We start from the raw sequence: 22,966 nt of genomic DNA, 5'->3' as shown, positions 1-22,966 counted from the left end.
TCATTGGCTACAGCATTACCATTTGTTACCCTGGTAGTCCTAAAAAGGACTTTTCAAATCTCACTCATTTCAGCCTACTTCCTACGCATACCATGCACAAACGGATTACTTATTGTATATTTTGTATGTTACAAATAAAAAGGTGTTTGAGTATCTTCTAACTGAACTTTATAAATTGAAAAAAATTTAAAGTAATCTAAATAAATAAAAAATTGTACTTTTATTTTTTTTATTAACCAATATGGTAATCTAAAATAAAAGTGTTTTCTTAAACAGATAAAATTTCAGCAAAAATGTATTTTATATTCGTATCAGACTACTTGGATATTCAGCATCTGGATGTGTATGCTAGATAGATATTGTTGGTGACATTTGCAGTAAGTTGAAATTAACTTTTATGTTTGTTCATTAGCTACGAAAATAATTATTGCAAAAAAATTTGGAGCATTAAAAAAGATATTAGAGGGCGTGATCAGACAATCACATATCGTATAATATATGATTGTCTGACATACTTTTTCATTCATAATGAATTTCGACAGCAATGAACTTTCTACAAATGATCATTTGAAATGCTATATATATTGTCATACCAACAATACGAAAAAAGTTAAAAGAATTTAAAACAGAAAGGAGCTTATTTCCTTACCTCCAAAGGACCAGTAAGATAAAGAATGTTAGACACACCAGAAAGGCGCAAATCGCACAACCAATGCCGGCAATTATGTCGAACCCAGTAGTAGAATAATACTGCTCCTGAAATACACATTATAACAAAACAGATTAGTAATGGCTCTGAAAATTTGTATTTGGATGAAAATTGGGTTTTTTATTTAATTATTAGGAAATGTTCAATCAGTAAATGATAACAAATAGTAGGGAAAAGTGTTATTTTGCTTTAAAAGCTGTTCAGGTTTTAGGTATCTATGGAACAAAGGGTGGGGAAAAGTTCTTGCATAAGACAGGGAAATCAGAAATGAATAAATGAATGTAGTAATGTAATTGAATGGAGACTGTGAAACATTTATTATGCTATTGAAATTTTTATTGTTTCTAAGCTCATTTTTATTTATGACTAAAATTAAATCTGTTGATATATACCACACCGATTTACTATATGTTCGAAACCTCTCGTCTGTATGCATGTGTGTGTGTGTGTGTGTGTGTGTGTGTGTGTGTGTGTGTGTGTGTGTGTGTGTGTGTGTGTGTGTGTGTGTGTGTGTGTGTGTGTGTGAGAGAGAGAGAGAGAGAGAGAGAGAGAGAGAGAGAGAGAGAGAGAGAGAGAGAGAGAGAGAAATCTCTCAAAGAATTGGAATTAGTAAGGACTGGAATGTAACTGGTTTGCAAAGAATGGCGACATTACAAATGCAAATTCTGTTTATTAAAGAAAATATTTACAAAATGTGTTCAAGATATGAACACAGTGCCTCCGTAGTGTATTCGGAAGAATGACAGGAGTTCAAATTCCGTTGGTAGGAAAAACGTTTTAAAGGCATTAAAAAAAAATAAAAATTTTTACTAAATTAATAAATGACTAAAAATTTTTCAAGTAAAAGTGAATTTGATGATCTCACACGAAACGTTTTTCTAAAAGAAAATGTAATCTTCAGGACACATATCGCTGAAGCACGGGTGAGGAGTAGATACATCACCTGTATATCTAAAACATTGAAGAAACTTTCAGAAAATTCATTTTTAAATCGAAGAAAATCTCATGCAATTAGATTTTTTTGTGTGTTTCATTTGGAATCTGAAATGAAGGTTAACAGATAAATTAAGCACGAAAAGATGAACTGCTGACTATAGACACATTACGATGTACACTTCTGAAGGAGGCCTCCTTAGTCTCCTACATGTCCAGACGTACACAGAGTAGAATACAGCTAGTTGGAAGTCTAATTTGGGTAACAGTTTTTTTCTGCTGTGAGTCACATCCCTTCTTTTGGCCTGAAAAGTCCCATTTCATGCTAGAATAGGGTAATAGGAAAGGAACCAAGGACTCGCAAAGAATTCAAAGATGGTTTCAGCCATTCGACCTTTCCAGTAAGAAAGGTATATGGCTCTCTACAAGTGATATAAATTATTATTACCATCCACTCTAGTTGGTAACATAATTAATTTATTCAAACGTTGGTATATTAAGCAATTTAATTAATATATTTTTATGACTTCCATCCAAGAAAAGATGTAAACCTAACGCACTTTATTGCAGAGGACTATCTGAGGATCAGATAATGATGTGATGATAGGCTCACTCCAGTAAAGAAATTCATAAGTAAAGGCATTCGTAAACATTTAATGACATTATGTTTATTATCTTCCCTTATATGCATAAGGGACGTCATACGTCTCTCATTCATATAAGGGAAGATATAAGAACATCCACATAAAAGAATTAAAACAACAACTAAAATTAAATTACAAGATATGAGAAGTGTAGATTATTTCACAGTGGTTCAAAAGTTTACATAACTATTAAATAGTTTAGAATGGTAGTACTAAGTAAAAGCAAAGTAAACACAGAAATACAAACTAGAATGTCAATAGCAAATAAGTCTACTATGCTTTGTAACATCTAGGTTCGGAATCCTTGCATACAGCTAAAATAAAAATATACAAAATCAATATTAGACCTATACTCATGGAAATAGCAAGCAAGGTTCGAGGGAAAAAAAAACTAAGGAAGTTATTCGGACTTATCAGAGATCTGTCACAGGAGACCTTCTGATTTATATAAACATTATAAATCACGAACCTCAATAGAAGAAAAAGAGCCAGTAGTAAGACGACTGGACACGTTGAACGAATGGAAGAAATTAAAAAAAAAACAGACAAATAAACAAAATCAACAAAACCAACCGTGATAATAATAATAATAATAATAATAATAATAATAATAATAATAATAATAATAAACGTGACTGGGTTATTGGGATTGGCAAGCTAACCATTAAACAATTGGGTAGCTCGTCAATCTAACTCGGCTCCGCCTTTTGGATACGAAGCTATTAAGTCATAGTCGGGCCGATGGTGAATAATGTGACGCCAGCAGAGATAATAAGTCGAATCGAAGATGAAAAGTAATGAAATATTTATGAAAATATAAACAGCTTGAAAATATGACTGCAAAATAAAAAAACACTGCTCCGCTATGGTGAAGAACTGCAGTGATATTGTATCGATACAAGATTAAATGTCATTAGCAAGTCTTTAAAGTTGTCTTTAGACACAGCGTCGAGGGCTAAGGAAAGTACGGAAATAAGGCATCCAGTTCTACACAAACCTAAGAAAGATAAGCCCATTATTATTGTTTTGCCATATCGGATAATCTGCGATTAAAGTGTTTATTCCTTGTTAGCGCCTCAGTAGCACAGTCGTAAGTTAGAGAAGTAGAATCCTTCTAAGGACTTTTCAGTTGTGCGTTCTGAAGTCTACACGCCAAACTTAGAAGGAGATCTCATACGAAGGTGTAAAGTTTTTTATTTTATTTTTATTATTATTTTTTTTATATTCATACCTATTCGGATTTTCTCATACGGTAAATCAGCTCAACCAGCAAGAGAGTGCACGAAATATAACAAGCTCGTTCATATTAGATCGTAATTTAAACCAAATCAAAACCTCGATAGTTGCTTCTCTCTCTCTCTCTGTGTGTGTGTGTGTGTGTGTGTGTGTGTGTGTGTGTGTGTGTGTGTGTGTGTGTGTGTGTGTGTGTGTGTGTGTGTGTGTGTGTGTGTGTGCGTGTGCGTGTGTGCGTGTGTGCGTGTGTGCGTGTGCGTGTGTGCGTGTGTGTGTGTGTAAAAGAGAGAAAGAAATTTTTCAAAGAATTGGAATTGGTAGGGACTGGAATATAACGGGTTTGAAAAGAATAGCGACATTACAAATGCAAATTCTGTTTATTAAAGAAAAGTTTTACAAAATGTGTTCAAGATATGAACACAGTGCCTCCGTAGTGTATTCGGAAGAATGACAGGAGTTCAAATTCCGTTGGTAGACAAAACGTTTTAAAGGCATTAAAAAAAAAGTAAACATTTTTACTAAATTAATAAATGACTAAAAATTTTTAAAATTTTTAGTAAGAATTTTTCAAGTAAAAGTGAATTTGATGATCTCACAGGAAACGTTTTTCTAAAAGAAAATGTAATCTTACACATATCGCTGAAGTACGAGTGAGGAGTAGATAGATCACTTGTATATCTAAAACATTGAAGAAACTTTTAGAAAATTCATTTCTAAATCGAAGAAAATCTCATGCAGTTCGATTTTCTTTTTTCGCGTTTTATTTGGAAACTGAAATGAAGGTTAACAGATAAATTAAGCACAAGAAGATGAACTGCTTGACTGCACAGTATAAAAACATTATGATGTACACTTCTGAAGGAGGCCTCCTTAGTCTCCTACATGTCCAGACGTACACAGAGTAGAATACAGCTAGTTGGAAGTCTAATTTGGGTAACAGTTTTTTTCTGCTGTGAGTCACATCCCTTCTTTTGGCCTGAAAAGTCCCATTTCATGCTAGAATAGGGTAATAGGAAAGGAACCAAGGACTCGCAAAGAATTCAAAGATGGTTTCAGCCATTCGACCTTTCCAGTAAGAAAGGTATATGGCTCTCTACAAGTGATATAAATTATTATTACCATCCACTCTAGTTGTTAACATAATTAATTTATTCAAAAGTTGGTATATTAAGCAATTTAATTAATGAATATATTTTTATAACTCCCATCCACGTAAAGATGTAAACCTGACGCACATTATTGCAGACGACTATCTGAGGATCAGATAATCCTAGACCTCAGATCAAACACAGCACTTCCTCTGGCTACTTCAGGCCTCCAATTATCTGGTCAGTGAAGATAGTCTCACTCCAGTAACGAAATTCATCTGCCGCCTAAAGGCATTCGTAAACATTTAACGGCATTATGTTTAATTATCTTCCCTTATATGGATAAGGGACGTCACACGTCTCTTATCCATATAAGGGAAGATATAAGAACATCCACATAAAAGAATTAAAACAACAACTTAAATTAAATTACAAGATATGAGAAGTGTAGATTATTTCACAGTGGTTCAAAAGTTTACATAACTATTAAATAGTTTAGAATGGTAGTACTAAGTAAAAGCAAAGTAAACACAGAAATACAAACTAGAAAGTCAATAGCGAATAAGTCTACTATGAGTTGTAACATCTAGGTTCGGCCATAGTTCGGCCATAAGTCATAGTCGGGCCGATGGTGAATAATGTGACGCCAGCAGAGATAATAAGTCGAATAGAAGATGAAAAGTAATGAAATATTTATGAAAATATAAACAGCTTCAAAATATGACTGCAAAATAAAAAAACACTGCTCCGCTATGGTGAAGTACTGCAGTGATATTGTATCGATACAAGATTAAATGTCATTAGCAAGTCTTTAAAGTTGTCTTTAGACACAGCGTCGAGGGCTAAGGAAAGTACAGAAGTAAGGCATCCAGTTCTACACAAACCTAAGAAAGATAAGCCCACTATTATTGTTTTGCCATAGATCGGTTTTGCCTCAGTAGCACAGTCGAGAGGATGTCGTAACATTCTCTCTTCGGTTGGAAAGATCTGGGTTAGGAGAAGTAGAATCCTTCTAAGGGCTTTTCAGTTGTGAGTTCTGAAGTCTACACGCCCAACTTAGAGGGAAATCTCATACGAAAGTGAAAAGTTTTTTTGTTTTTTTTTCTTCATAGCTATTCGGATTTTTCTCATCCAGCAAATCAGGTCAACCAGTTAGCGACTGCACGAAATATAACATGCTTGTTAATTAGATCGTAATTTAAATTAAACCAAATCACAGAAGAAAATCATTCTTCTGTGATTTCGCAGTTTAGCCAGTTGTATATACACGAAAAGATTGTGAAACACGCATATATATTCCTGTGTGTGTGAAAAGTCATAACATAGTACGAAAGGTTGATTTTCTTAGATTTAATAATTCTTACAGAAAATATACGTTATAAACATTTATGTTATTAAATATACACATATACATTTAATGTTACATAACATAATATTCTTAAAAGAACCGGGCGATGGACTGAGTCCTTGACTCTTTATCCCGTCATCTGAATGAAGAAAATCTGTATGGATGAAGTGTTATTGAGCTAAAAAGCTCTAGTCATGGCTGGGTAACGGCAATAGCCGAGCCTCAGTTAAAACTTCATTGGCTACAGCATTGCTATTTGTTACCCTGGAAGTCCTAAAAAGGACTTTTGATTCCCATAACATTTCGTTCCTTTCAATAAAATTCTTATGATAAAAAAATTATGGTAGATTTGATTACGTACGATATAAATAACTTTGGTTTAGAAAATTTTAGTCATAATAAGTACACTCGATATTGACTTTTATTTCAATTTATTTACTTTCTAAATAATGACGAAAAGCATTAATTTAAAAGAAAGATTAAATGCAGTGTTTGGAACTTTCACTTGGACAGCTTTTTGATTTTGCGTTGGATCATACAATGACTGCACAATCCAATGTAAATTCGATTATTTAGAACGATAGATGAGAAAACGAGAGTGTATTTGAGCTAAGAAAGGTCTTACCGATTGGCTGTATGTGGTCAAAAGCACCGCATACGTTCCTAGTCGACTGCAGAGGCAAACGGTAACGTTATCTGTTTGAAGAAGTTGGCATCCATCCAAAGAGAACTGGATCATACTGCAAAAGAAATAAATAAAACAGATTTATGGTTGTCAGACAAGACACATCAATCATTTTTAAGATCAGCCCTTTCACTTTCGTTCAATTATTATCTAATATCACTTGCCTAAAGGTATTGATTGTCTAAACTCGATACAACTATGACACGATTTCTTTATCTTTATGAATTACACTTAATTACAAAAGAATTCTTAAGTTACAGCATCTAAAGATGTGGTTATGGCAGCTTTGTTTTTTATCTTTTCAAAGCGTTCACTTTTGTTATGCACTGTAATTGGATTTATGTTAATACAAAGGCTTACCTATTGTTGAATTCGGTTACACCACATGATATATTCCAACTGGATTTCTTAGCCTATAGATAAAAGAATAATATATTTTATTCAGTCAGCCTAGTAAATATATATATATATATATATATATATATATATATATATATATATATATATATATATATATATATATATATATAGGGTTTAAAATAGCTTGGTAACTTTAACATTTATTATACTCAAGGTAAAATACTTTCTACATTTATATCTTCTCCTGAGATTTTTATTTAATAAGGTTAAAACACCTTATGGTAACTTGTTCTGGTAAAATACTTATAAGCTCTGTTAAATTAGGTCAGTATTCGACATCAGGATACATTCCAATACCCTTGGAGGGTAATGGATGGCAATGCTGTAGCCAATGAAGTTCTAACTGAGGCTCGGCTATTGCTGTTACCCTCCTGCCATGATCAGAGCTTTAATTTAATAGCTAAATAACACCTTATCCCTACACTGTCCTCTACAGATAACGGGGAAGATGAAAAGCATTCTTGCTTCGCCCCTTTAAGCCAGTCCTTATAAGGACTATGAGGTCAGTATTCGACTATATTTCAGTTTTTGTGTGGCGCATAGAATGATTGAGTTAGAATCGCCATTGTTGGCTTATATATATATATATATATGTATTAGAAATATATATATATGTATTAGAAATAACAGATTATTAACTATTGTAGTGCTATCATCACCATGAGCGAGGAGGAGGATAACGCTTATATTAAATCGTTCAACAAAGGGCGGGCACTTAGCATTCTCAAAATATTGTAAGAAAAGTCGAACGCGAGTGGCCCGGCATCCTTAATTCTACTCCTTGTTGAAGAGGACGAAGACACTGCCCAGATGGAGGAGTAGCTGGATTTGGTAATTTCCACTCCCCCACACTTTGAAGAGGTCCGTGCGCGCAAGAAGCACAAAACCACAGATGCAGAATCTCCCATGGATTCCGGTATGGAAGATGACACTCCCACTTCTGATAACTCGGTCTCCCCCAAAGAGAGGGTGCTACCGATCGTCCTCCGAGAAAAGAAAAAATGAACACCTTTAAAGTTCACCATGACAAACCTACAAATACAATATATCTCAGCTAAGAACAGAATGATGGCATCAAAATCCAGCCTGCTACCGTAATGGACTCCAGAAAACTGACCAAACAGTTAGATTCAAATAATATTCAATACCATATTTTCTCTCTCGGCTCGGAGAAGAATCTGAAGCTGGTCCTACGAGGTCTTACAGAGGATGTAACTACAAATGAAATAGAGGTCGACCTCGGCCATCAGGATGTGCCACCTATTAAGGTCAGTAGGATGACTAGAGCGGACAAAACCCCTATGCCTCTGGTTTTAGTGGAGATCCATAAAGCTTACAAAAATATTTATGACCTAAGATCAGTCTGTGGACTCCCCAGACTGATCTTAGGTCATAAATATCACCCCAGAGCCTCCGAGGAAGAAAGCCTCAACTGGACAGTGCTACAGATGTCAAAGATTTGGCCATGCTCAGAGACTCTGCAAGGTATAAATGAGACTCGGCAGAATATAAATGCCTGAAATGTGCCAAGAGCCACCCCGCTAACACCTGCACAAAGCCAAAAACCACCCCGGCTAGTTGTGCAAACTGTGGTGGCCATCACTCAGCTAACTTTAAAGGATGTGTTCAACATCCGAATAACAGATGGTCCGAAACAAATAGAAAATCACCAGCCTCTATCAGTTCACGAACATCTACACCTCTGGCTCCACAGTCTCACAGTGTTTAACAGTATGTGACAGAAGTCCCACCTCCGCAGTTTGAGGTTCCTAAGAGAACAAACTACCAACGGCTGACAAGAACCTATGCCGCCGTGGCCTGTTCCAAAAAGACAACGAAGGAACAGAATCAGAATCAATTAGCAGTGCAGTCAAACCTGGCAACTGTCATTACTGCCTCGCTCGCAAATATGCTACAGGATATCAGCAAGTCCAATCCTTCACCAGCTGCTAAAATTATTCCTATATGACATATAGGCATCTCTCAGCACTTGAATAAACAGGAATAAACTAACTCCAGACTCTTTACAGATTGTGATGTGGAATGCTAATAGTCTCAAACACAAGATTATGGAGCTCCAAGAGTTCACTCAGAGACTTCAGCCAGACGTTGTTTTGATAAGTGAAACACATCTGAGGCCATCGTACAGCCCCAAAATTAGGGGATATCACTTCTACAGAACTGACAGGCCAAATTACAGAGGTGGTGGCACTGCAATCTGCATTAAAACTATATCCAACACCATACAGCGAACAACCCAACCACTAACCTCGAGGTTACTGTGTGGAGGTTCTTACTAGCTCGGTTTGGCAGACTGAAAATGTATGCAGCATACAACCCACCGCAAAAAACACTACTTCACACTGATCTGGATGCCATCCTAGACGCTAGAGAGCCCATCATTATTGCTGGGGACTTAACTCCAAACGCCCGGCATGGAATTGTAGAACCACAAACAACAACGGACACATCCTCGCCAACTACACAGGATTCAATTGCGCTGTCATCGCAGGCCCCACTGAACCTACTCATCACAGCCCGAATGGCACTGCTGACATCTCGGATATAACCATCCTGCAAAATGTTAAATTTCAATATAATGTAAGAAAATTAAATGAGCTGTCATCAGATCATGATCCAGTGCCTATTACAGCTGGGAATGCAACACAACTTGTCCCCCCCCCCTCACACTCATTCATGTCCTGAGAAAAATTAGCAAAAGCATTCCCAGAGTTCATTGGCTCTGTTCATCCTATAAGGTCAAAGCAAGAAATTGAAACAGCAGTCAAAATTTTTACTCAGGAAATTTATGCAGCCATACCGGCAGTTGCCTCTTACACAACAAATCGGTTACCGGTGGATATTATGAACTTGATCAGAGATAAAAATAAAGCTAGAAAAAGATTTCACAATACTCGCGCCTCAAGACAAAAGAATTCTCAACAGATTAAATGGAGCTGTGAGAGACGCGCTCAAAGCCCACAGGGATCGGCTATGGGAGGATAAGTTGGCTTCCTTCTCACCTGCGGATCACTCTATTTGGGAACTCTTGAGGAATCTCAGAAACAAAAACAACTCTCTTCCCCCCTCCCCCCCCTCTACAATCGGACCTGGGCCTTGTGCACACGGATGCAGAGAAGGCAGAAACCATTGCAAAAATTAGCAGTGTCGATCTGTTTATAAAAATTCAAATTTCAACCACTTGTATAAAATTCATCGTCATGTGAGACATGTACTAAAACTTCCTAATGTGTGTACTAATCAGACCATCCCTACTTCACCAGCAGAAATCTACGAGATCATTAAGAATGTTAACAACAAAAAAAGCTCCTGGTCTAGATGGCATCACCAATAAAGTTATTAAACTACTACCCAGCAGAGCCATTGTGCACCTTACCAACATAATCAACGCATTTATTAGAATCCGATATTCCCCTTCCACGTGGAAAACTGCTTATATAACCCATTCATAAACCAGGAAAACCCTCACATCTACCTCAAAATTATTGTCCCATTAACCTGATTATTTCAAATCTGGGAGAGATTGCCAAAAGGGTCATCCTCACCAGACTCCAATCCATAGTAAATAAGCTGAATATCCTCCCAAATGAACAATTTGGATTCCGTCAGCATCACTCAACAGATCCATAGACTAACTAAATATATTACCATAGGCTACAATTGGCATCAACTTACCGGAGCTGTCTTTCTGGATATGGCTAAGGCCTTCGATAAGGTGTGGCATTATGGTCTGCTCCACAAGCTCATTGCCTTTAACATCCTGCTACAGATAGTACAGTTGATCCAATCATACCAACAGATTTATGCAGGTCAAGATAAACTACACTATATCTACCAAGCGCCCCATGCTGGCTGGTGTTTCGCAAGGATCATTACTGTCATCAATTCTGTTTTCGATATTTATGGCAGATATTCCACACAATCTCATCTATCTTGGCCCTCTACGCTGATGACACGGCGATACTAACCATATCTCTTCACCCACACCTAGTCACCAAAAAACTCCAAGAAAATCTACAAATATTAGAGAAATGGTTCTCCAATTGGAGATTACAAGTAAACTCCTTGAAGAGCATAGCCGTGCTCTTTTCCAGAAGCACAGTATCTTCTACAGGGGACATCTTCTTATTTAACACCAAAATTCCTTGGAAAACAGAAGTCAGATACCTTGGTGTACTGCTGGACAAAAGACTAACCTTCAACCACCAGATCAAGGACTCGTGTGCAAAGGCATCAAAAGCCATCGCCCAGCTCTATCCCTTAATAAACAGAAACAGTAAATTACACACCAGAATCAAACTGCTCCTCTACAAACTGATGACTCGTCTTATAATCACATATGCTTCGCCAGCATAGAGCCATACCGCTGATACTAATATCCTCAAACTGCAGCGAGCGCAAAACAAGTGCCTTCGTATGATTCTGAACGCCCAATGGTTTTGTCAGAGATGTTCGACTTCATCGGTACACCGACATCCCTTATATCTACTCTTTCTTTCAGTCTCTTGCAGCAAAGTATTTCCTAAAAACGTCTACACATCCCAATCCACTGGTGCAACAAGCTGCTGACTATGATGAAACGGATCTGTACAAACACAAAAGACCTAAAGCCATCCTGATTTCAAGAAATGACTTATAATCCCCGTTTTTTTATTATTTAATATTTTTATTTTATTATTACTAACAACAAATTATTCCACTAAATAATAAATGATCACGTTAATTACATTAAAATATTTTCCTTTATAAGATCGAAATTGTCATTGTTTAAATTACATTTACACGGAGTACTTCAACGACTAGTGTCCACCTAAAAACTAATTATTTTTTTTGGAATGTAATTTAAATTAAGTAGCAATGTTTTTAATATTTTAACAGTCTTTTTTTTTAATTATTATTTACTGCTTATTCGTTCCAAACACACGTTACGTGGAAATGGTTTTAAAAGTTCTTCCATGATTTTTCAGAAATTTAAGAGAAAATGAATTTAAGTAAAAAAAAAAAATTAATTACAGTATGCAGTACTAGCTTCGAGGAAAAAAACAACTCAGCTTTGAATTGAGCTCAAATTTCGCTTGTAGCAAGAGAGTTTTTTTTTTCGTCTTGTCATTTAATGGTTAATTATACAGCCTTTGATAGATGTTGGTACGTTTTTACTCAGTAATTCGAGTCTCCTCTCCCTACAATGGTGGGAGATTCTATTAACCAAGAAGTGGACGAGACTGTTAGAAAACCTGTCGACAAGCATTATATGTGAGCTTCGTGGTGTTCAATTACTGTTTATTTACCAATGTTCTAAAATGCAAGATATTGTTCAAACAGTACCAAGAAGCTGTTCAAATAGTATTATTACATTACTTGAACATTATACTATAATGTTACCATTTAAGGGAATTCTGATGATAAAATAATTATGGTAGGTATTAATAAATTATGTTAAGCATTAATAATTAGGTTAAAACTCGCCTTAATTATTAATGAATGTGTGACATTTACTAAAATACTTTTAGATTTTAAATAAATTTTTATTATGATTTTGTTTATTAATTGAGAATTAAGATGAATTTAAACGATCTACTTTCTCATTTGTAAAATGCATCTAGATTGCATTTTACAATGTTTCATGGAAATTCTTACGTTTTAAAATTAACAAAATAGCTATGCGACATTCGATTTTACTGTATATTGAGATGCTCCTGTGGGACGTTACAAGTCTTTTAGAATAGGTTCGTCGAGTTAAAGAAGGAAGAACGTCGCTTAAGGCTGTTCAATCCTCCAGCCGAAGAGCATCCGTACCTCCCTAGGTATGGACGATGCGCTTCAGTTTGAACGCACTTAGTTCGAATCCCGTGAAGAACTTTTAATAATTTTTTTTTTTTCATCTGAATGTGTATTAGCCGGTCTCATACGGAGGTGGAAGGTTTTTCTCTCCCGGAAATTTGAGTTCTTCATCCCTCAAAACAGACAAATCGGCCAGAAGAATATGCAGTACTCTTGAAATTCTGAAAATCATGGCAGCGGATTTAATGGTTTCGAAATCATTGGGCAAAATTCGACCAACGATATCGCAAAAACGGATTTTGAAAAAAAAAAAAAATGTTTCCAACAGGCAAAAACGATGGGTGAAGTGTTTTGCTTCACAAGGAGCTTATCACAAAGGTGACCAAACTTTGATCCTCTAAGTCTGTTATTCTTTTTTTGTGATTACATTAATCCGATTGTAATTGCATACGAAGAAATCTCTTTTTTTTTTAAAAGAGATTTCTTCGTATGCACAAGGACTTATTAGTTCATTGCTAATTAACAGGATTGAAATCTTGAGCAGATTTCCGAAGAGATTATTATAAGGAGATAAAACACAATACAGTAGTACACACATCAAGTATGTATTATTCGGAAAAACAAATATAATTAGAATAAAATAAATAGTAAAATAATACAAATTAATAAATAGATATAATTATCAATGATTATTTTCTAGCAAAAGATCTGGTTTCTTTGATTTTGCACGAAATGGAATTTATGACAAAGAGAGCTATTTAGATGCAGAGAAAATGAATAGCTTTCTGCAAGAATCAACAGAACTTAATTTCATTGTGCTATTCATGCTGAACCCTATGTTGAGACCAAATGTATAGCGACTTGTCGGAATAAACTCAACATTCACTAGACAGTCTTATCTGAAGGGAGTAACTAAAGTTTTTATTTGTTAGCACCTTTTATTTGAGTTTGTTCATTAGTGGAGAAAATAAAGTGGAGATTGTAATGAGAAATAATCACCTCTAAATGTCAACATTTGGAATGTTTCTCATTCGTTTTAAATGCACCGAATAATGTGCTCATATTTCTCTTGTTGTGTGATGGAAACATGGATTTTAATTAGGAGACTCTCTCGTCTCAAGTAAGTGCGATGTTGAAATCCAAATAGGCTGAATGAATTGTTTGTTGTCACAGTGGAGAGAGAGAGAGAGAGAAAGAGAGAGAGAGGGAGTTTACTACTGAAGGAAGTCGGTGATGGTTTCGAACAATTATCCGATTGTAACGTCTCATAGGAGAACCTTTTACGAAAAATATCTCACAGATAACTAGTCTAATTTCTTTGAACGACAAATTTATCAACGAACTAAAGGAAAACTATCCTAATGAAGTCTCCTAACTTGGTCGACTACAGAGCTCTATTTAAATTAGCATAATTATATCATTCTAAAAGCAGGGCAAAGAAAGGAAGCTTTACGACTTCAGTGCCCCCTTCGTTTCAATCATTTATTCATTCCATTGATGTTTTATATCCTTAGTTTTGAAAATACCACTTGTGTATGAATAAAAGAAGTATGGGAATGATTTAAGTACATCTTGTTTATTAAATTTCCCTATAGAATCGGATTTGAATAAAATATTAGCAAATAGGATGTACTTATAAATATATTTTCTTTCCTTTTCAGATAGCGAGTTTACTGGGTCAAATAAATGTCAAATGTTATTTGCATTAATCATTAGATATTTTCGCTTTTGTATACGTTGCTTAAGCATCAGTCATAGAAAATATATTGAAAATTAAAATTTAGAAAATTTGGAAGATTTTGTGAAAAAGTATGCGCCATAAAAAAATAGATAATTCGTGAATGTGAGCCCTTTAATTAGAAGCTTATTATGATTCTCTATAATGCGATCGTTCAGCAATTTTGTTAGTTGACGTTAAAAATAAATAAATAAAAACAATACAATTATATTTATACAATTATAAAATTTTAATTTTTAGTTGAATCATAAAGTAATCAGAAACAAAATTCTATGAAAAGTGTTATTTACAGTTGAATCCTTTTTAAATTATATATATTCAAGATTATTAAGTTCGTCTGTAAAGAAATAACTTTTTCGGAACGCTAACTTTTTTATCGGATATCAACTAAACGTTTTATATTTTTTAAGATTTTTTAAAGAAAATTATTTAAAATATCTAAAATATTATTTGAAGGTCAATGATGGCTAATGTTTCAGATCCGCGCCTAAGCACGACAGTGAACCATTAATTAAAGGGAAAAGAAAAGGGGTGGATAATCTGTTTTGAAAATCTGCTAAATGCTTCCAATTGGGGATAAAATATTAAATTAATAACTCGTGTTTGTAATTTTTGTTAATTCTTATAGTTAGAGTTCCATAGTGAATTTTTTACTAGGATGTTTCATTACAATTTCTGGTGTTACTCAATTTTGATTACATAAACTCTGTAGTTCATAATTAACTTTAATAGCAATTAAAATAATATTGCAAGCTATATTAATAATTTAATAAATATAAATTATCTAAATATTTTGGAAAAAATTCTTTAAAATTGTAATTTACTAATTAACCTTCTCAAATTTAATTTAATTTTACTATATAAAAAATTAATAAAATTTTTTGGTTTAATCGTCATTAATTAAATGTATCATTGTTTACTTTTATATCATTGTTTACTTTTATAAGGATGTTGTAATGTTAATGTACTTTTTGAATTGTAAAGAAGAGAATAGTGAGAAAAAAAGTAATTTGACAGCGACTACCAATATTAAAAACAAGATCATAGTCACGACCAAAGCTACGTCTCGTTATCCATGTAAGCAATAATTTTTTTCTGTTAAACTTTCTTCTCCACTTCCTGTTTATTTCACATTTTGCTTAAAAAATTTTGAAAAACCCATCTACCTGTTTCTACAAAGGCAGACATTGCGCTTCTATATTATTCATGTTCAAACATCATTTATTCTTCTAATTATTTCATTCTGTTTTTTATATATTTGGAAAGCATTTATTTTATAGTAAATAAAGTTTATCTTGAGATATTTTCATCAAAAATTAAAATTTGTTTCTCCCCAAAATAATTTAAACAGTCTAATTACGCGAACTCGAACGATATCGTAATAATTTTTAAAAAAAAAAATAAATCTTAACAAGCAAAGACAATTAGTAGTTAGAGGCAGTTTCAGCGTTATTTATAATAGACGTTGCCAAGACGAATTAATAATAAATGACAGAGTAGGATGAACATTACCCCGGCTTATTAAACGTAACAAAAACATTAACCAAGTTAGTTTTATGCATTGTATAGTAGTATATTGTATGTAATATTACTTGTTTGTAGAGTACATGTATATCATAGCAGCACGACTGTATTACTACCTTTAATCGTTGAAATAAGGTCACCTCTTTACATTTAATATAGAGAACTGATTAAACTTTATTTTTGTTAAAATAGTAGAAAAAATAAATAAAATTATGTTTCAGAGATCCATTCGGTACAGGCCATTCTATCTTTATTAGGCAATCAAAATAAAGAGAAAGAAGTGTCTAAGGTTCATCCTTAAACAAGGTCACACGTTTTTTTTTGTTTTTTTTTTTGACTTTTGAGCATCTTCCTAGCTTCCCATTCACTAACAGTAGCATCACTTTAAGATAATTTCACACTGTTGCTCAATAATCGTTGTTTATCGGCGGACGACGCTATCTTATCGAAAATAACTGTTGCTCATTCAACAAATCCGACTGTTAGCGAACCTGATTTTATCGAGTACTTTAAATGCTACGAGCAACAGTAACATAATACTGTACCGAGAAGAACGCCGACTTTAAGAACTACATTTAGGTGAAGAAAGAGTAAAAAATCCCATCCATAAATATTAGGAGAACGCACAGGCTTGGAATGCCCTGTCAGTGACAGAAATTTTGATTCACTCACTGGTCTTGTTTTTCAGGGTTCTTTTCGAATCACTTCTGAGATTCTTTCTAAAAATATAAGGCGTACTCAAAAGACGAACGCCTTCGTGTTCTGTTTTATTTCGAGATGAATAAAGCCAACTGGAAATATTAATCAGAGTAAGTTTATTGTCATAACAAAAGAGAAAAAAAAAAGGATAATATTACGAACCACTGTATTGTTTAAAGGAACCAATCTCGATGCTATTCGAATATCGGTGTTCTGTGCCGTTAAACTGCGATCTCGACTTTGCACCGCAACTGCCATCAGCCGGGAGAGGAATTGATACTCGATGTCAACACCCCTGCAAGACATAGATTGCTATTTCAATACATCATCGAAAAATTAATGTCATACAAAAAATTGGCATGGAATAATCTAGAAAATTAATATTTGTCAAGAGACGATAAACGATCACATACCCTTTCCTAGTTAGAAGACGTTCTGGTAAAAACGCTGTGAGATTACGATAGAAGATGACAACTATCCCGAGTGAACTGTTCACTGCAATAAAATATAATAAGTTAGCTCTAATAAAAAGTTAATATTTAATTATATTGATTGGATTCATTTATATTTTATAACTTAAATTAATATTTAAAACTGAATATATTATTTAGTTATATTATATAAATTATTTAAAATTAAGGGGATATTAAATCCCACATTGTTTAAAAACCGAATAAGAAACTCAAAGATTGGAATCAGAGAGTTTTATGCCGATATAGAAAACTATAAAGTATCGGCGTCACTAGCGTTAGCCAATGCAAGTGACCCTAGTACGTAGTACAATACCGGACAACTCGTAGCAAAGGTGGTGAAGTGTGGAACAATGATACTTTATAGTTTTCTATATCGGCATGAAACTCTGATTCCAATCTTTGAGATTCTTATTCGGTTTTAAAACAATGTGGGATATAATATCCCCTTAATTTAAATAATTTAAATAATGTTTATATCGCCGAAATGAAGCTTATTAGCTCTTTATATTTAAGTATTTAGTTATATTTATTATTTAATTTGTATATTTCTTTTCCAATGTTATACTAATCGATGTATTTATTCAAATATTATGGATACATTTTGCAAACCATTAATTAGAAATCTTTCACGATATAAATAATAATAAAAAATATAAATAAAAAAATTCATTTAATTTAAATGATGACAAATAATACAATTTTTCTATTAAAGAGGGTAAGGTCAAACGGTCGTTTGTCTTTACACTCTTTAAAGGCCTGAGGTCTCTCTCTCTCCTCTTTTGCTATGCTACTCTATCGTTCCTCCTTTCCTGACTTCTGTGATAAATCTCAGCACTACTTTTACACTCTGAAGACCATTGATGAGCGAGCGAGCGAGTGTGTGTGTGTGTGTGTGTGTGTGTGTGTGTGTGTGTGTGTGTGTGTGTGTGTGTGTGTGTGTGTGTGTGTGTGTGTGTGTGTGTGTTATCACCTATTCTGAACTGAAGGGATGTGATCCGTCAAACTAAGGTTAGATATACAGGGTGTTTCAAAACGAATGACCCGATTTTTAATAATGAAAATATGGTACAGTTACAAAATAAATTGCCAAGTATGAAGTAAGGCCTAAAGTTTCACTCACCACAATTACAAAAGCTCAATGTGCCCTCCACCTGCTGTACGGACAACATCAAGTCGATGTCTGAATTCATCTCAAACGCGTCTGGTGGTGTCTTTTGTCAAAGAATTTACTGCAGTCGTGATTCTGGTTCTGAACTCATCCAAGTCAGCGGGTAATGGAGGAACATAATCACAGTCTTTTACGTATCCCCATAAAAAGAAGTCACAAGGTGTGATGTCTGGAGATCTTGGAGGCCAAGAGTGTAGTGCCAAGTCGTGGGGTCCCGTGTGTCTAATCCAACGCTGAGGCAATGTTTCGTTTGAAACCGACGAACTTGGAGGTTCCAATGTGGCGGCGCTCCGTCTTGCTGAAAAATGTAATCTTCAGATTCTTCATTCAGCTGTGGAAGTAGCCAGTCCTGCAGCATTTCAAGATAGGAGTTTCCTGTAACGGTGTTTTCCTCCAAAAAGAAAGGGCCATAAACCTTTCTAACAGAAACCGCGCAAAAAAACATTACGTTTTGGTGAATCACGTTCATGCTGTACAATTTCATGTGGATTCTCAAGTCCCCGTATGCGAACATTGTGGCGCGAAACTTTACCGCTTAGATGAAAGGTTGCTTCATCACTAAAAATCAACCTTTGTAGGAAGGTGTCGTCCTCTAACAGATTAGCACAAAATCTGTTCGTTTTTTTTTGTTTTTTTTTTGTCACCTACACGAAGAGCTTGCACCAGTTGCAATCTGTATGGCTTCATAAGAAAACGTCGTCGTAACACACGACAAACAATCACATGAGGGATGGTAAGTTCACGGCTAGCACGACGAGTTACTTGCGCGGGCTTCGCTGAATAGCCTCTTGAATTCGTTGCCCATTCCCCTCTGAGGTGCGTGGTCGTCCAGGACTCTTTCCCTTACACAAACACCCTGTTTCTTCAAATTGTCGATACCAACGACGAATGTTTTTGTCCAGTGGTGGATCAATTCCGTAACGTTGTCTAAACGCACGCTGCACGGTAATCACGGACTCAGTCTTGCTAAATTCGAACACAAAACGCCTTCTGTTGACTAGACGCCATCTTTTCATTAACTAAGTGTAGCGACTATTTGGGAGCTAGTAGTGGCATCTAGCGGTCGTCATATCAAACTATGGGCCAAGGTCGTTCACATGGTACAAGTCGCATTCATCTGAGGTTCGTAGTTGCAGAGATATACAATTTTCAAATCGGGACATTCGTTTTGAAACACTATGTATTATAGACTCAGCTTTAGCATCATTAAACGGTTATCCAAGAGCATTTTCAGCGAGTTACGAGAATGTTTGTTGATATCAAATCAGAGAACAGCACCAGCCAAATCGCTACAATGGGAAATTTCCATCTCAGGGTATAATGTTAGCATCACAATTACTATCTGATGTACATTATGGCGAACGTCTGCTGAATCTATTGATGTGATCATCATCATCATTAATATTTTAATTGAATAATTTAATTTTCTTTAATTTATCTGTAAAAAAAAGAGTATGTGCTGAATACTATCGAAGCAATACTGACGGACTGCTAAAGCAAATGTTAGAATTGTTACCAAAATATTCACCGTATAGATGTAAACACTTTGCGCGATTAATAAAATATATTAAAATACGAACCTTCAAATTTCAATCAACAGACGTCAGAACTACTGACCTTACCAGCTTGAAGGCATTCGGAACTTTCCAATGGCATTCATTTTCTACATCAACTCACTACAGTCTGATACTTGAGCATCAGTAATTACAATCAGTATCCAAACTTCGACAACATTGTGAAAAGTCTCGGATATTTGCAAGGCTATGCCTTGTACGAATATCATCTAAGCATTAGATGGTATTACTATCATTGAGTTATAAAACTTGTGACACGATTAACAATTTGTACATTCATAAAGGGGGGGGTGACGCAAACTTTATCCTATAGAATTACAGTGCTCTTTTGTACCACCTTTGTTGCGAGTTGCCTTTGGATATAACCAAAAGGCTCAACGCATCAAGAACGTCGAACAAATGAAACTGTCTTCATTAACAATGGTAATATGGTCGCATTTGAGTACTAATGTGAAAAAACAGTTATAAGCAGATCATAATCGATTGTAACATTATTAAAATAGCAATATAAATTATAAAAGAATACAGAAGAAAAGAATGAATTTACACAGTTCATACAGATTCATTATTTCATTCATTTTTAAGTGAATAATAAACATTCAATACCTACCGCTTCCTCCATTTTTAGTCACCCAAGGTCCAAGATCTACCGAAACGGAATCTGTCAACCAAGACTGATGTCCACTTTGACTCTCTGTTGTTCTTTCCACTCTAGGATGAGGTTGGATGGGAAAATTCAGCACTGAATTATCACCTGGTTGACGATATCCAACTTCAACAGCTTTAAAAATAAAGCAATACATGCAATGAATTAAAGAAGATATCGAAAATCAGTTTGGTACCTTATATAATCAATCCTTCTCATAGCAATTAATACTTGATTGCGGTTGATTATTCACAATTTTGGTGGTGTTAAAACAAAGAGTAAATTTTAAAAAACACGGATGACTTAAGAGATACTAGAACTAATGAATAAAAGAAGAACCTGGAAAAATAATCCCAATAGAAATGAAGAATATAAAAGATTATATAGACAAATAAAAAATAAATGTAAAGAAGAAAAACATAGATGGATCAATAATAATTTCTTAAAAGTAGAGAAAATAGATAAAGAAAATAAAATTGTAGAGTTGCATTCAAAATAAAATTTCTTAATAACCAAAATAACCAAAAGAAGATAACAATCTAACAGTTAAAAGATAAGAATAAGAGTGTTATTATGAATCCAGAAGCAAGATACAAAGAAGGAAAGAATACCTAACAGAACTGTATAATGACCACAGGCCTGGCAAACCTACAATCGATATTCGTTCAAAAAATCCAAGTATACTTACAAAAGATATAGTAAACAATAAAAACTGCATGGCAAAATGACTGGATGTGATGGAATATCAGCTGAGATAATAAAAGAGATGGGGGGGTGGAACAGATTTTTAAATAGAAATGATACAGAATATATGTGATACAGGCATACTATCAGAAGACTATAAAATCTATTTGCATTCCGATACCAAAAAAGAATAATGTAACAGAATATAAAGATTTTAGAACAATTAGTTCTATATCCAATACTTCGAAAATACTATTGAAAATAATAAAAATAGACATAGAATTAAATGCCATATAAGTGAGCAACAAAAAGGATTCATGCCAGGTAAAAGTACAATTAATGCCATTTATGAATTTAAAAACTATTACTGAAAGATCAATAGAAATAATAATAACATATGTCTCTGCTTTATGATCTTTCAAAAAGCATTTGATACAGCAAGCCATGAAAAGTTAATAAAAATATTACAGATAATGAAACAATTATAAACATTTCATAATGAAAAACAATAGATATCAGAAGGGGAGTGAGACAAGTCTATAACATCCCCTTTACTTTTCAATATATTCAGTGAAATGATAATGAAAGACAATCAAGAAGAATCCTATTGTCGCTTAGTATTAAATACAGCAGATAAAACCAAGTATATGGTAATAAGCAAAATCCAGCAAAAAAACACAAATTTAAGAGTATCAACAGGATTCGTTCAAAATGTAAAGGCTTATAATTATTTAGGATTAATGATTACAGAAGATGGAACAACAGTTATGGAAATAAAATCAAGTATTGCTAAGCAAAAGAAGTATTCTCGAATAATAAATTGCTAATGACTTCTGGAATAAATAAACAGACTAAAATAAAAATAATAAAATCCTACGTATGATCCACATTGAATTATGGATTCATGTTAGAGATTTAATGGAATATTAACAGCACTGAGAAAGGATTAAAACTAATTTTAATACTTCCAATATTTCGTATCCGTCACAGAGATGTCTTCTGGGATTACAAAAACGTCTTGTAACAACACATACACAAATACAATACAAAGTGAAGTTAACGTCCTATCTAGGTGGTGCGCTCTCTATGGGCATTTGCAGGTGGCCTGGGATGTAAAGAGGGATCTCTGATAATTAAAGTTTCCCAAATTTTGGGAAGTTTAATGCAACCGTATTTGTTTAAATTAGGTTGATTCCTGAGGGCAGATGCAGATTCAAAGAACAGTCTTTCTTTTTTGAATTTACTATGGTGGAGCATGGTAGTTTTTTCCCAGGAGATCCTGTGGGGTGTATCCAAAACATGGTCTGCAAGGCCAGATTGACCATAATCGTGTTTGCAGATGTAAGAACTGTGTTCTTCTAACCGGATGGATGCTGACCTGCCTGTTAGTCCGAAGTAGGCAAGTTTACAGGAACAAGGTACTCTATATACACCAGGCATTGAAAGAGGAGGGAGCTGGTCTTTAGTGGAGCGGATAAGGGTAGCAAGTTTACGGTGGGGCTTAAAAGCTGTATGGAGGTTGTACTTTTTTTTAATGATCTGGCTATTTTTTCTGAAGTACCACGGATGTAAGGAATGGTGATGGCATTTCTGAAGTT

The 22,966-nt window shown here is 34.5% G+C and overlaps 1 protein-coding gene across 2 annotated transcripts in view; it reads right to left on the bottom strand.

The window, feature by feature from the left end:
• Nucleotides 1-22,966, bottom strand: part of LOC150108151 (uncharacterized) — a 122,320-nt gene that overhangs the window by 30,160 nt on the left and 69,194 nt on the right. For both annotated transcript variants that reach the window (XM_090415615.1, XM_090415617.1), the window contains exons 15-20: nucleotides 20,649-20,819; nucleotides 17,237-17,318; nucleotides 16,986-17,118; nucleotides 7,001-7,053; nucleotides 6,581-6,695; nucleotides 650-756 (exon numbers count right to left, since the gene is read on the bottom strand). In XM_090415615.1, coding sequence (XP_090271741.1) covers nucleotides 650-756; nucleotides 6,581-6,695; nucleotides 7,001-7,053; nucleotides 16,986-17,118; nucleotides 17,237-17,318; nucleotides 20,649-20,819 — 661 coding nt within the window. The remainder of the gene's footprint in view (nucleotides 1-649; nucleotides 757-6,580; nucleotides 6,696-7,000; nucleotides 7,054-16,985; nucleotides 17,119-17,236; nucleotides 17,319-20,648; nucleotides 20,820-22,966) is intronic.

This window comes from Typopeltis vanoorti, chromosome 3 (genome assembly GCF_054136105.1).
Source record: "Typopeltis vanoorti isolate ZY-2024b chromosome 3, IOZ_Tvanoo_1.0, whole genome shotgun sequence".
In the NCBI taxonomy this organism is placed as follows: domain Eukaryota; kingdom Metazoa; phylum Arthropoda; class Arachnida; order Uropygi; family Thelyphonidae; genus Typopeltis; species Typopeltis vanoorti.
This window is presented reverse-complemented; position numbering and strand designations above follow the sequence as displayed.